This window comes from Oryx dammah, unplaced genomic scaffold (genome assembly GCF_014754425.2).
Source record: "Oryx dammah isolate SB20612 unplaced genomic scaffold, SCBI_Odam_1.1 HiC_scaffold_28, whole genome shotgun sequence".
NCBI lineage: Eukaryota > Metazoa > Chordata > Mammalia > Artiodactyla > Bovidae > Oryx > Oryx dammah.
In genome coordinates this window covers 57,041,014-57,055,291 of record NW_024070212.1, presented here as the reverse complement: position 1 = coordinate 57,055,291, position 14,278 = coordinate 57,041,014, and the positions used below count along the sequence as shown (strand labels likewise).

At 37.7% G+C, this 14,278-nt stretch overlaps 1 protein-coding gene across 2 annotated transcripts in view; it reads left to right on the top strand.

The window, feature by feature from the left end:
* Nucleotides 1–14,278, top strand: part of DNAI3 (dynein axonemal intermediate chain 3) — an 86,714-nt gene that overhangs the window by 43,861 nt on the left and 28,575 nt on the right. For both annotated transcript variants that reach the window (XR_005719523.1, XM_040232426.1), the window contains exons 14-16: nucleotides 3,014–3,087; nucleotides 5,755–5,902; nucleotides 7,254–7,341. Coding sequence is in view for 1 of the 2 variants with exons in the window: in XM_040232426.1 (XP_040088360.1) it covers nucleotides 3,014–3,087; nucleotides 5,755–5,902; nucleotides 7,254–7,341 (310 nt within the window). In the remaining variant the exon portion in view is untranslated. The remainder of the gene's footprint in view (nucleotides 1–3,013; nucleotides 3,088–5,754; nucleotides 5,903–7,253; nucleotides 7,342–14,278) is intronic.

Here is a 14,278-nt window from a genome sequence, read left to right as displayed (position 1 = left end):
AAGGTTGTAAAAATAGAAACAAATATTTTACACCTTCGCGAATTTAAATTTTATGATTTCAACTGTTGAGGGCAGACAACTCTGAAGATCTGTGACATGTGATAATGTGTCATTTTGCAAGGTGGTCTTGAATTGAGTGCACCATGAGGCTAATAGGTGAAAACTCCCGACACTTGCGCTGTGAGTGAGCCCGGCTGACTGCCTGGCATTTGTGCAGCAGTTTCACTTTGTAGTTCTGTGCTTTACCTGCAAAGTCTGGTGTTTGTGAATCTGAAAACAAATAAACCTCCCAAATGTTTCCCTCAAGGAACTAGGGGTGCAGCCATGAAATTAAAAGATGCTTACTCCTTGGAAGAAAAGTTATGACCAACCTAGATAGCATATTCAAAAGCAGGGACATTACTTTGCCAACTAAGGTCTGTCTAGTCAAGGCTATGGTTTTCCCTGTGGTCATGTATGGATGTGAGAGTTGGACTGTGAAGAAGGCTGAGCACCGAAGAATTGATGCTTTTGAACTGTGGTGTTGGAGAAGACTCTTGAGTGTCCCTTGGACTGCAAGGAGATCCAACCAGTCCATTCTGAAGGAGATCAACCCTGGGATTTCCTTGGAGGGAATGATGCTAAAGCTGAATCTCCAGTACTTTGGCCACCTCCTGGGAAGAGTTGACTCATTGGAAAAGACTCTGATGCTGGGAGGGATTGGGGGCAGGAGGAGAAGGGGACGACCGAGGATGGGATGGCTGGATGGCATCTCGGACTCGATGGACATGAGTCTGAGTGAACTCCGGGAGATGGTGATGGACAGGGAGGCCTGGCGTGCTGCGATTCATGGGGTCGCCAAGAGTCAGACACGACTGAGCGACTGAACTGAACTGATGTATTTGAAAAATTAAAAGATAAGAATATTGAAGAATATTCTAAAAACTTAGAGTTTTGAAGGGAGAAGGCAATGGCACTCCAGTACTCTTGCCTGGAAAATCCCATGGATGGAGGAGCCTGGTAGGCTGCAGTCCATGGGGTCGAAAAGAGTCAGACACGACTGAGCGACTTCACTTTCACTTTTCACTTTCCTGCATTGGAGAAGGAAATGGCAACCCACTCCAGTGTTTTGCCTGGAGAATCCCAGGGATGGGGGAGCCTGGTGGGCTGCCGTCTATGGGGTCGCACAGAGTCGGACACAACTGAACTGGCTTAGCAGCAGCAGCAGAGTTATGAAGGGTGATTAGCCCTTCAGGGTATTCAAGTGGATTTTGCAAAAATACAATTACTTTTCAAAGTTCTAATGGGCCAAAATAAATACAATGAATCAGAATATCATAATCCTGGATTCTATAGTTTTCTAAGCTAAATTATATTGAAAGAAATTTAAAATATGCACATGTAATTTTTTTAATTAAAAAATAAAGAGCAAGTAGCAAAATGAAGAAAAACATTTGCCCCAAATATGGTAAATACAAATTTCCAGTAAATAAGCTAAAGACATATACTGAAAAACAATTAGCAGATAAACAGGAAAATCATTCAGAGTTTCTAATAATCAAAGAAATTAATCATAAAGCAACAATAATGTATTCTTTTGGACCTATTTAATTCTTACATGAGACTTTGTGTTAGAAAAGATGAAATGGTGAAATCAATAAACTCTAACATTACTGGTTTCAATATAAAAGTTTTAGAATACAATTAGCCAATGTGGTTCTTAAATCATTCACATTTTCAAAGTTTTTGACCGTTAATACAAAATTTGGGGAATTTATATGAAGAAATAATCCAATTTATACAAAGAAATCCAATTTATATCCTAAGATACACAGTCACATACGTATCTTGACAAATCATGTCAAAGTATATCCATGAAAAAGATTGGAAAAGGATATAAGGTAGAATTATATTTGATTTTAAAAACTTCTATTTCCCAAACTTTCAAAATATGATTATATTTTGTTTTGTTTTTTTCAATCATTAATGCATAAAGTGCCAGAGTAAGGGCAAGTCTGGAGTCTTGAGATTCCTACAAGAGGGAAGCCTTATTAGAGGGAAAGGAAACATGGGTTCCTGCTTGTTTATCAGTCTCAGTGGAAGGTGACAGCTGTAGCTGAACCTGACTGGGCTCAGGCCACAGCAGAGGCAGCCAGGTTTCCAGGGTCCTCGCTCCTGTGACGCCAGCAGGCCTTACCACTGCAGCACCTGCATTCTTCTCCCACCCCTACTTTTACTGTTTATTTGCTGCTGGAACCCTCCACCTTTGCCATTTTGCTCATCAGTTCTATCGGGTAGGTAGGGTATTGGGAAAAGTCATTTTTTCCTGTTGATTTGAGAGTAGCGCTGTCATAGGTTGCCACAAAAAATCTTTCACCTCCTTTGAGAGCTGGCTGGTTGGAAAGATGGACCTTCGGGACTCTAAGCCTAACCTTCCTTGGACTCCTCTGTGTGCTAGCAGAGTTGTGCCACTACTTACTGAAAGGATGCAGATGCCCAGCATTCACTGCATACTGTCTCTAATTTAACACCAAGCCTCTTAGCTATTGCTCTTACCTGCTTAACAATCTCATAAAAGCACCTATGTTCAGCTCCATAATTAACAGTGAAAAACAGAATGCATTTTTGCTTTTCTATTACATTTTGCATTTCTAATACATTTCTATTACATTTCTAATAATAATAGTAATGAAGTTATGGCATATCATCTGTATATTAAAAACCAGAATGGTTTATGACTACATAGGTAAGTTTTCAAATTGCAGTAACTGAAAAATCTTAGGATGGAAATTTATATTCATACTAACTAAAACTAATTTTAAAATGTAAAAATGTTTCTGTGAAAAAGGACTGGAAAAGATGTATGTCAGAATTATATTTGATTTCAAAACCTTCCAGTTCCCAAATTCTGTGTTTGTATTATATTCTTTTAAAAAATGTTAAAGAAGAAAAAATTTTAACATAAAAAGCTTTGAGAAAAAAGTCTTCACTGTTCTAGGTACACAGAACTTATTTCTAGCATTTTTAAAAATAGATTAACAGATTGGGAAACGTCTTTGAAAATCGAAGTGGAATATCCTGTCAACTTGTCACTTGTTCGGCAGACTGGTATGTCTTATTTTAATCATTACTTATTTGTTTTCAAACAATATAATCTTTATCTGATGCTGATTAGATTGTTGTGCTCTTCTGTTCCTTAAATAGTCTTTGTTGCAGCAATTAAGCCTAATTAACTAAAGGACAGAATTTTACATTGTTGCTGGTTTTAAAAAAATCTTCTTATGGATACAAATATATTGTAAAAAGAAGAATGAACTAGATTTCATGATTGGTAATATTGTATAAACATTATCCATAATTATTCTGGTTCTTCATAGTCACATATTTGTAATTTTGCAATGTTTGTTTATATTCAATTTTATCTCACAGTTATGAAGATGACAACATTTAATTGGGAAAGTTTCTTTTAGAAGGTGGAAGAGTCTTGCATTTTTTATTGAACATTTATTACAAGCATTTCTATAAATAATTCAGTAACTATGTTGAAAAATATTTATTTTTAAAACTTATATCCTTCAATTTATAGAACTGAAAATTCATAGTGAAGTAGGACATATGAATGGGAACAGTATTATCTACATCCAGATACTAGCAAAACTTTACAATTCCAAATAGAAATCATGACACCTTAAGCTTTAGGCACTGATTACAGCAGAAGCAGCTATGGAATGGCAGATGAAGGCATAAATAATTGAGTTAATTAACCCTGTGGTCATGTATTGGGTACGGTTCTGTGATTACAACAGAAATTGACTATAGTTACCTTAAGTGAACAAAATTAATTTATTGGAAGTTTATGCCAATACTGTAATACATGCTTTAGCAGGTTAACTCTTTTTATATTGTCAATAACCCTGAAAAAATACTTATGGATCAAGGAAATGAGGCTTTGAAGGCAAATACATCATCTATCTATAGCTCTCTATGTATATAGTGAATAGCCAGAATGAATGGCCAGCCTCTTCCATCAGAAGGGATTGGTTCCAACAATTGTATAACTGTTCAAGATTCAGAGAAGAGGTAAACCCAGAAATAAACTCATACATATGTGGTCAACTGATTTTCAACAAGGGTACCAAGGCAATTTAGTGGAGAAAAATAGTGGTTCAACAAATGGTGCTAGGACAAATGGGTATTCACCTGCAAAAGAATTACCTCACACTGTATATAAAAATTAATTGATTCATGTTAATGTATGGCAAAACAAATACAATATTGTAAAGTAATTAGCCTCCAATTAAAATAAATTTATATTAAAAAATTAATTGAAAATGAAATAAAGAGCTAAATATAAGAGTTAAAACTAAACAGCTCTTAGAAAAAAACATGGACACACATAAATATAAGTGTTTATGACCTTGGATTAGGTAATGATTTCCTAGATATTACACCAACAAAGGAAATGCAAATCAGAATCACTTTTGATTAGATGCCAATTCACACAGACTAGATAGCCAAAATAAAAAAGACCAAAAAATAGTGAGTGTTGTTGACAATGTGGAGACAAATGTAGAGAAATTGGGATCTTCAAGACAAAAGAAATAATACATCTGGTGAGGATGTAGAGAAATTAGAATTCTCAAAAATGATTCAGTTGCTTTGGAAAACAATCAACAATTCCTCAAAAGATTAAACATAGGTGCTACCATGTAACCCAGCAATTCAAGTCCCTAATATATATCCAAGAGAGATGAAAACCCACACCCACACAAAACTTATCAACAAATGTTCATAGCAGGATTATTCATAATAGCAAAAAGGGGAAGTAACCCAGTTTTATTTATACTTTCATTAGTGCATCAAATGATGAAGGGGTAAATAAAGTGTAGTGTAGTCCACACAATGGAATATTATTTGACAATAAAAAGGAATGATGTACTGATATATACTACAACATGAATGACCTTCAAAAACATGCTAAGTGAAAGAGGCCAGTCACAAAAGACCACATACTGTATGATTCCGTTTATATGAAATGTCTAAAATAGACAAATTTGTAGAGACACTAAGGAGATTAGTGGTTGCTCGGGGCTAGTGTGAGGGACTGAAGGACTTGGGGAATGACTGGTAATCTGTACACAAATTCTTGGGGGAGCGGTGATATAAAATCTTCTAAAATTGATTTTGGTAATTCTGTACTTTAAGTGAAAGAAAGTGAAGTGAAAGTATTAGTCACTCAGTTGTGTCCAACTCCTTGTGACCCCATGGACTATAGCCCACCAGGTTCCTCTGTCCATGGAATTCTCCAGATAAGAATACTGGAGTTGGTTGCCATTCCTTTCTCCAGGGGATCTTCCCCACCCAGGGGTCAAACCCACATCTCTTGCATTGTAGGCAGATTCTTTACCACTGAGCCATCAGGGAAGCACTTTAAGTGTACTTTAAGTGGGTGAATTTTGCGGCATATGAGTTATATTTCAATAAAGTTGTTAAGTTTTTTCAAAGAAGTTTGCATCACGAAAAAGATCGTCAGTTGCCAAATTCAATGGCCATGTATGATAATATTAGTCTCAATACTAGCAAAATCATTAAATAATCCTATAAACTTTATAATTCTCTAAAATATGAAATGCAAAATAGTCCCATTTCATTAAAATCTTAATTTTGGAGATATCAAATATAGCCATAATCACAATGTTTAGAGAATGGTAGTCTTGAGGTTATACCTCTTCTTTGTACTTAGTTAAAAAATAAACTGTAAACTTTTTTTTAAAGCACAATATGCTTTTGGGATATCAGACCACAGAAAGCCTTAACCCCTCAACCACAGGCAGAGAAAAAGAAAGAAGAAAGTATTGAAATTCCTTTTGATATACCATCTACTTTTTTGCATCTAGATCTCAGCTGGAAACCTCTCTCAAAGGTAAGTTAACATGGGATTTAGTCCATTTTATTTGCTTATATACACTATATAGTTTAAAGGTAGAGCCCGTCAGATTAACACAGGGCATTACAACTCATGTATTCATTCAACCTATAAATTCTTTCATTGAGGGATATTATGTCTGCCTAGGTCAAGATAGAAATCACAGTTACCATGAACTCAAAATGGATATTTGCTCATGTATAAGCAAGCAGCACTTTACCAATTTTTTTAAACAATTATTCATTATTACATAGCAGTTGCTTAAAAATTAGTAAGCTCTTAGGTTAGCCCAGAAAAGCTAATTTTATCAGTCTTATAGCCAAAATTCTACATGTTTTACCCATCAATAGTAGAATTGTATCACAATACTTATGACCAAATAAAACAGAAGGTAGCTGAAAGAATTATTTGTAGTTGTCTTCAATGGTAGAGCTTAAATAGTAATTTTAAATTAAGAAAAGTAGGGCTATGAATGAGATGCATGTGAGAAGTATGAAGAAACTTCTGACTTCGATGGCTCTTTTTCTTTGAAATGTCTAATTCTATTTCCAAATTTAATATTTTTATCTTCCTTTGATTTACAAGTATCACTAAAATTACATTATCATGCATTTGTTCCCGGTGGAAGAGAAAGCAAGAGGGGTGAGAATATTCATGAAGTGACTAGGATTAGAAATGTTCTGGGCAGGATTTATAGAGCTGTAGATAGTTTTAAAAGGAACAAGTAAACAAAGTTCACCTGAGACTAGTTGTATAGCATGTGGACAAAATTTCTAATGGAGAAAAATGGGGAGGGAGCCATGAGGGGAAAATGTGTGTGACGGTTTCCCGTTCTGGAGCAGACCTGGGCCACTGGTGGGACTCAAGGGCTTGTATGTCCCTGAAGGGGCTTGACAGCTCCAGGGAGGTGCAAGGCCCCTGCACGACTGTTCAGAGCTTTCTTTAGCTGGAAGATTTAGGGAACAGGGAAACAGGCCGTTATTTTATATTAAAACTAACAATAAGATATTATGAAACAGAAGACAAAACAGTTTGAGAAATTTAACAACATATAAGACTTTGGGATTTGGAAACGAGCCCCCAGACAAGCTCCCCTCAGATTTAAGACTTTGGGATTTTGGAAATGAGCCCTCAGACAAGCTCCCCTCAGTAGTCCGGTTTTAGAAACTGTGGTTTAGGTGCTTTCTGTGGGGAAAAGCAACCAAAATCTGAGGAAGAACGGAGAAGGGAGGAAGAGAGGGAAGTAGGGACATAGCCATGTAGGGACAGAGGGAAAGGCAAGAATAAATCAGCCATGGACAGTTTAAGGATATATGGTAATAATCATTCCTATATGTTCTCTCTAAAGATAAGGCTGTCTAAAGGCGAAACAACTTTAGACCACTGCCCAACCAAGTTAAGCCTGAGTGAAGACAATCTCCTTTTCAAAGCACAAGGTAAGTGCCTTTGCTTATTAAAAAGGCACTTAATAAGGTTCCAGAGTTAGGAGTCTCTTATGTCTAAGGTGACTACTTGCTGGGATAGTCTAATTTGTAAAAAAAAAAATACAGAAAAGCAAACCCTCCTGTATGGAATTTTACAATGATTGTGAGCGACAGCATGCACATTAAAACTTCCTGTACACACCAAAAGACTTGATAGAACTCAGTTACGTTCAGTTTCATAGTTATTGAGCACATTCATATATTTTTGAAAGCTCATTATACTAAAAAATTTAATGAAGATCACTTAATGAATATGTATGTGCTCAAAGAATAATTCCACAGAATGGAATGCATCTCAAGTCTAGCAAACTAAATTATGGAGTACTCAGAAACAAACCACCATTCTCAATCAGAATAGAAAAAATTAGTGTTTATACAGCACCATAATAAAACTGAGTAGAGAAAGAACAATTGATTTTTAAATGTATCTCAACCTGTATACCCTTTTGGAAGTAATTGAAGGGTACGCTTATAAGCTGTCAAAACTTAAAGGTATGGATTAATATCCTACCTGGAGAGCAACACATAATGAAAGTATACTGGAATCACTAGCATCTGAAGTATTTTCCAAACATTTGCCTTATCAAAAGGATTTACATTTATAAATTTTTCAATGTTAAGTAATAAGACACATAAGACAAACATATAATATAACTAATATCAAGCTTGGGCAAAATTCACCTTGAAGGTGTATTTTTCATAGAAACAACCCAATACCTCATGCTGAAAAGAAAAAAATGGAATCAGAATTTTTAGAGACATTTTCAAAGCAATATTAACACATTGCATGTGTTTTATGTATTTGGGCCTCCTTCATTCCAGAGGGTGAGTAAGGAGAGCTCCCTCCTCCAACTTCTCCTCTTTGTATTCCATTATTGGTTTCCATGTATTGAATTGCAGCCATGGGTCAGGTACTGTGCTAATATTGCACTTGCTTTTATTAATTTAACAGATATTTATGAAGTGTTTATTTTATGCTAGGCCCTGGGAGTGCAATCGTGAGTAAAATAGACACTAGTAATCAGAACAGTCCTACAAGCTGGGAGTTATCATTATCAATGTAAAATTAAGGAAACCAAGACTGTAACTTGTAAAAAGTTATCGATGTCCTAGTCTTATTTTTTTAACCTAATGAAAAAAGATGATCATCAGGGTATTAGTGCTTTTATCCAGTTTATAGTAAGGGTACAATTATGGCCTTTAAAGTGTGGGTTTTTTTCCTTTTAACCACTTTATTGAGGTATAGTCAACATACAATAAAATGCACATGTTAAAATGTTCAATCTGATATATTCTGACATATTAAAAACCCATGAAACTATCATTGTAATGAAGATAATGAGCTTATCCATCACTTCCAACTCTTTGCAATCCCTTCCTCCAGGACCTCTCCCACCTCCACCCCCAAGCCACCACTGATCCACTTTATGTCACTAAGAGTTTGCATTTTCTAGAGTTTTATGTAAATCACACAGTTATACTTTTGGGGTCTCTCTTCTTTCAATCAGCTCATTATTTGGGGATTCATCCATGTTGTTGTGCATATCAGTAGTTTATTCCTTTTTATTCCAGAGTAGTATTTCATTGCATGGATATACCACAGTTGTTTATTCATTCCACTGTTGATGGGCATTTGTGTTGTTTTCAGCTAGAACATAAATAAAGCTTCTGTGAATGTTCATATGCAAGTCTTTGTATGGACATATGCTTTCATTTGTCTTGGGTAAATATCTAGGAATGGACTGATTAGATCATATGGCAGATGTATGTTTAACTTTTAAACAAACCACCAGTGTTTTCCAAAGTGTTTGTATCCTTTTACATTTCCCCCTGGCAGTATATGAGAGTTTCCTGTTCTCCTACATCCTCACAAACAGTTGGTGTGATTGGTCCTTTCAATTTAATCAATCTGAAATATGGTGCTTGCCTGTGTGCTCTGCCACTCAGTTGTGTCCAACTCTTTGCAACCCCATGGACTGTAGCCCACTAGGCTCTTCTGCCCATGGAATTTTCCGGGCAAGAATACTAAAATATGTTATTGATATCTTATTTGCCTTTATCTAATGGCTAAAGATGTTGACCATATTTTCATGTATTTGTTTGCCACCTGTATATCTTCTCTGGTGAAGTGTCCAAAACTTTTGTCAATTTTTTAGTTGTATTGTTTGATTTATTATTATTGAGCCTTATGAGTTCCTAATATAATCTGCATACTAGTCCTTTATCAAATACATGACTTGCAAATATTTTCTCTCAGCCTGTGATTTATACCCTAATATATCATTGTGTTATTCTCCTAACATTTCCTTTGAAAAGCAGAAGTTTTTAACTTTAATAAAGCTAATTTATGCTCCTTCTTGACCCAAAGCAGAGGTCTTTCTAAAGTGTGCTTTTTAAAATGCATTATGAGCTATAATTACTTATTTTTTAAGAAAATAGCTGAATTGTAACTTTAACATTCTTCAAGTGAGTATAATTTCTATTGATCCTTCATTTCTTTACATTGAACTCTTAGCCCATCTCTTTCTGAAGATTGCCTAAATATGTTACCATCTCAGGAGACAGAAACCTTTTTTTCCTTACAGAACATCATATTTCATTTTAGTGTAGGTACAGCTAATAGGGAATGGGCACATAAAGCTCAGTGTGCTAAGAGCATTATTTAGAAATACTGTCATCCTTTATGGAGAAGGCAATGGCACCCCACTCCAGTACTCTTGCCTGGAAAATCCCATGGACGGAGGAACCTGGTAGGCTGCAGTCCATGGGGTCCACAAAGAGTCAGACACGACTGAGCAACTTCACTTTCATTTTTCACTTTCATGCACTGGAGAAGGAAAAGGCAACCCACTCCAGTGTTCTTGCCTGGAGAATCCCAGGGATGGCGGAGCCTGGTGGGCTACCATCTATGGGGTCGCAAAGAGTTGGACACGAGTGAAGCAACTTAGCAGCAGCAGCAGCAGTCATCCTTTAACTTTTAAAGGATAATTTTCTCATTGTTATTATCTTCATATCTGTGTCTATTCAAAACATTTATTAAATTCCTACAAAGTGCCAGTGGCTGAGGATATATCTGTGCATAAACAAGTCCCTACTTTCAAGGAGCTTACATTCTGGTGGGACACACACTAAAATAAATGACAAATACATATCTGCATCTGCTTAAGGAAGGGCCTATATAAAGTAAAACTTGAAGCACGCCCCAAATGCCATCAAACAGGAGCTTCATCAAAGGAATGTTCTCTTTCCAGACAAAATCATGTTGTTGAGATTTTTTTGGTTTAGTCATGAAGTTGTGTCTGACTCATGATCCCATGAACTATAGCCCACCAGGCTCTTCTATCCATGGGATTTTCCAGGCAAGAATACTGGAGTGGGTTGCCATTTCCTTTTCCAGGGGATCTTCCTGACCCAGGGATCAAACCTATGTCTCCTGCATTGTGGGCAGACTCTTTACCAACTGAACCACCAGGGAAGCCCAAAGTCAGTCATGTTTGACTCTCAAATACCAGTTAGATCTCCAACTCCTGATAGCTGACCGGCAACAGGAGGCAGAACATGGCCATAGTAATGCCTTTAGAGATAAGAGGCATGTGTTAGAAAGACCCAGGGCATCACCAAGTTAAGTCTTTCATGTGACCGCCTGGATCTTTCTAACATATACTTAGGGCCCTGGGAGATTTCTTAGAAAAAGGCATATTTGACTAAATCAGCTCAGAAAGGAGATATGAACATATGTTTTTAATTCTCATCTGAGGCTATAGTTGGCCATGTCCTCTTACCTGTATTAAGTTGATATGTCAACAGCACCACAAATCAGAAAAAGACTTAACTTTCACCTGGTGATCCCCTGGATCTTTCTAACATATGCCTCTTATCTCTAAAGGCATGACCATGTCCTGACTCTTGTCGCTGGTCACCTTTCAGGAGTTGGAGATCTACCTATGGAATTTTGAGATCTTCCTTGCACACACTGGGTCTATCCACCTACTCTGGCCAGATTTGGACCTGTTGACTAGAACACACTGATAGGCTTCTGTATCACATTTTGCTTGTTATGATGGGTTCACTGACTAGGAATCACAGGTTCTTGCTGTTCTACCATCATTTTCCTGAGTACGCCTTCAGTTTGTGTCTGGTACTCTGTTGCCATCTAGTGGCCACAGGCCTGCCATGTTGCTGCTGCTAAGTCGCTTCAGTCATGTCCGACTCTGTGCAACCCCATAGACAGCAGCCCACCAGGCCCCCAGTCCCTGGGATTCTCCAGGCAAGAACACTGGAGTGGGTTGCCATTGCCTTCTCCAATGCATGAAAGTGAAAAGTGAAAGCGAAGTCGCTCAGTCGTGTCCAACTCTTCGAGACCCCACGGACTGCAGCCTACCAGGCTCCTCCGTCCATGGGATTCTCCAGGCAAGAGTACTGGAGTGGGGTGCCTTGCCTGCCATGTTAGAGCCATAAGTCAGTGATCTTCTAAACAGTAACTTTTCGGTAAGGTTTTTTAATTTTTGCAATCAGTCTGAATCTCCTTTCTTAAAAAAGAATTCTTTCTATATTTCTTCAAACTTCTCTTGCTGTTGTGAACGGGGATTCTTTTTTAAAATTATAATTTTGAATTTATATTAAGTATAAGACAATGCTGATTTCAAACCAACTAACTTGCCTAAATCTTTTAGTTTATCTAGAGATTCTCTTGAATTTTCTTTGAAAGCAACTGTGAATCCTATTCACTTTGTCCTTTCTATCCATTTCTTTCATGGTAAGTTTTTTCTACTGTTCTTTTAACAAATAGTGATCTTCAGAAAGATATTTTCAGGAACCGATTTTATGAGCCCAATTGTCGTATCTCCTCTTATTAAGAAAAGCACTAAAAGTCCTTCATGGTGATGACGATTTCTCATGATACCAAAAGCTTCACGGGACTAGTAGAAACCTTCTGGAAAAATATGTGCTTAATTGCATATATTCCCTTTTCACCAAAATCACATATATACTGACCTTTCCCCCCTGTGTCTTTGGAGTAATTTTTCAGAGCTTTTTGAGGTGCTGTCTTTATATTCTTATAAGCAATAGGATGTGGATTTTGGAGGCTGGGTTTAAATTCAAAAGCCACAATTTATTATTTGAATAGATCTGTCTGTGCCTTTTTCCCCACCATGTGTTTGAAAGGAGAGAGGAAACTAAGGGGAGTAAATAATAGCAGTAACTACCTCCTAGAGTGTTATGAAGATAAAATGAGCTAATGCATGTAAGCTGTAAGAACTGCCTATCATCAACTCACAATCAGCATTAGCTACCATCTGTGAGACCTTGGGCAAACTACTTAATCTCTCTGACCCTCAGTTTACTCACCCTTGAAGGAGGATTAACACTTCAACACCTTGGGAATTATTGTGAGAATGGAATGATATGGTTTAGTGCACACAGCTTAGTGCCTGGTATGTAGTCAGCACTCAATAAATGTTAGCAACTATTAGCAGCTGCTGATTGAAAATTCATGACCGAAAACTCAGCAGTGGCAACAGGAATGGCAAAGGTCAGTTTTCATTCCAATTCCAAAGAAAGGTAATGCAAAAGAATGCTCAAACCACCACACAATTGCACTCATCTCACATGCTAGGAAAGTAATGCTCAAAATTCTCCAAGCCAGGCTTCAGCAATATGTGAACTGTGAACTCCCTGATGTTCAAGCTGGTTTTAGAAAAGGCAGAGGAACCAGAGATCAAATTGCCAGCATCCGCTGGATCATGGAAAAGGCAAGCGAGTTCCAGAAAAACATCTATTTCTGCTTTATTGACTATGCCAAAGCCTTTGACTGTGTGGATCACAATAAACTGTGGAAAATTCTTCAAGAGATGGGAATACCAGACCACCTAACCTACCTCTTGAGAAATCTGTATGCAAGTCAAGAAGCAACAGTTAGAACTGGACATGGAACAACAGACTGGTTCCAAATAGGAAAAGGAGTATGTCAAGGCTGTATGTTGTCACCCCACTTATTTAACTTATATGCAGAGTCCATCATGAGAAACACTGGACTGGAAGAAACACAAGCTGGAATCAAGATTGCCGGGAGAAATATCAATAACCTCAGATATGCAGATGACACCACCCTTATGGCAGAAAGTGAAGAAGAACTAAAAAGCCTTTTGATGAAAGTGAAAGAGAAGAGTGAAAAAGTTGGCTTCAAGCTCAACATTCAGAAAACGAAGATCATGGCATCCGGTCCCATCACTTCATGGGAAATAGATGGGGAAACAGTGGAAACAGTGTCAGACTTTATTTTGGGGGGCTCCAAAATCACTGCAGATGGTGATTGCAGCCATGAAATTCAAAGACACTTACTCCTTGGAAGAAAAGTTATGACCAACCTAGATAGTATATTCAAAAGCAGAGACATTACTTTGCCGACTAAGGTCCGTCTAGTCAAAGCTATGGTTTTTCCTGTGGTCAAGTATGGATGTGAGAGTTGGACTGTGAAGAAGGCTGAGCACTGAAGAACTGATGCTTTTGAACTGTGGTGTTGGAGAAGACTCTTGAGAGTCCCTTGGACTGCAAGGAGATCCAACCAGTCCATTCTGAAGGAGATCAACCCTGGGATTTCTTTGGAAGGAATGATGCTAAAGCTGAAACTCCAGTACTTTGGCCACCTCATGCGAAGAGTTGACTCATTGGAAAAGACTCTGATGCTGGGAAGGATTGGGGGCAGGAGGAGAAGGGGACAACCAAGGGTGAGATGGCTGGATGGCATCACAGGCTCGATGGACGTGAGTCTGAGTGAACTCCGGGAGATGGTGATGAACAGGGAGGCCTGGCGTGCTGCGATTCATGGGGTGGCAAAGAGTCAGACACGACTGAGCGACTGAACTGAGCTGAACTGTGGATGATGTTG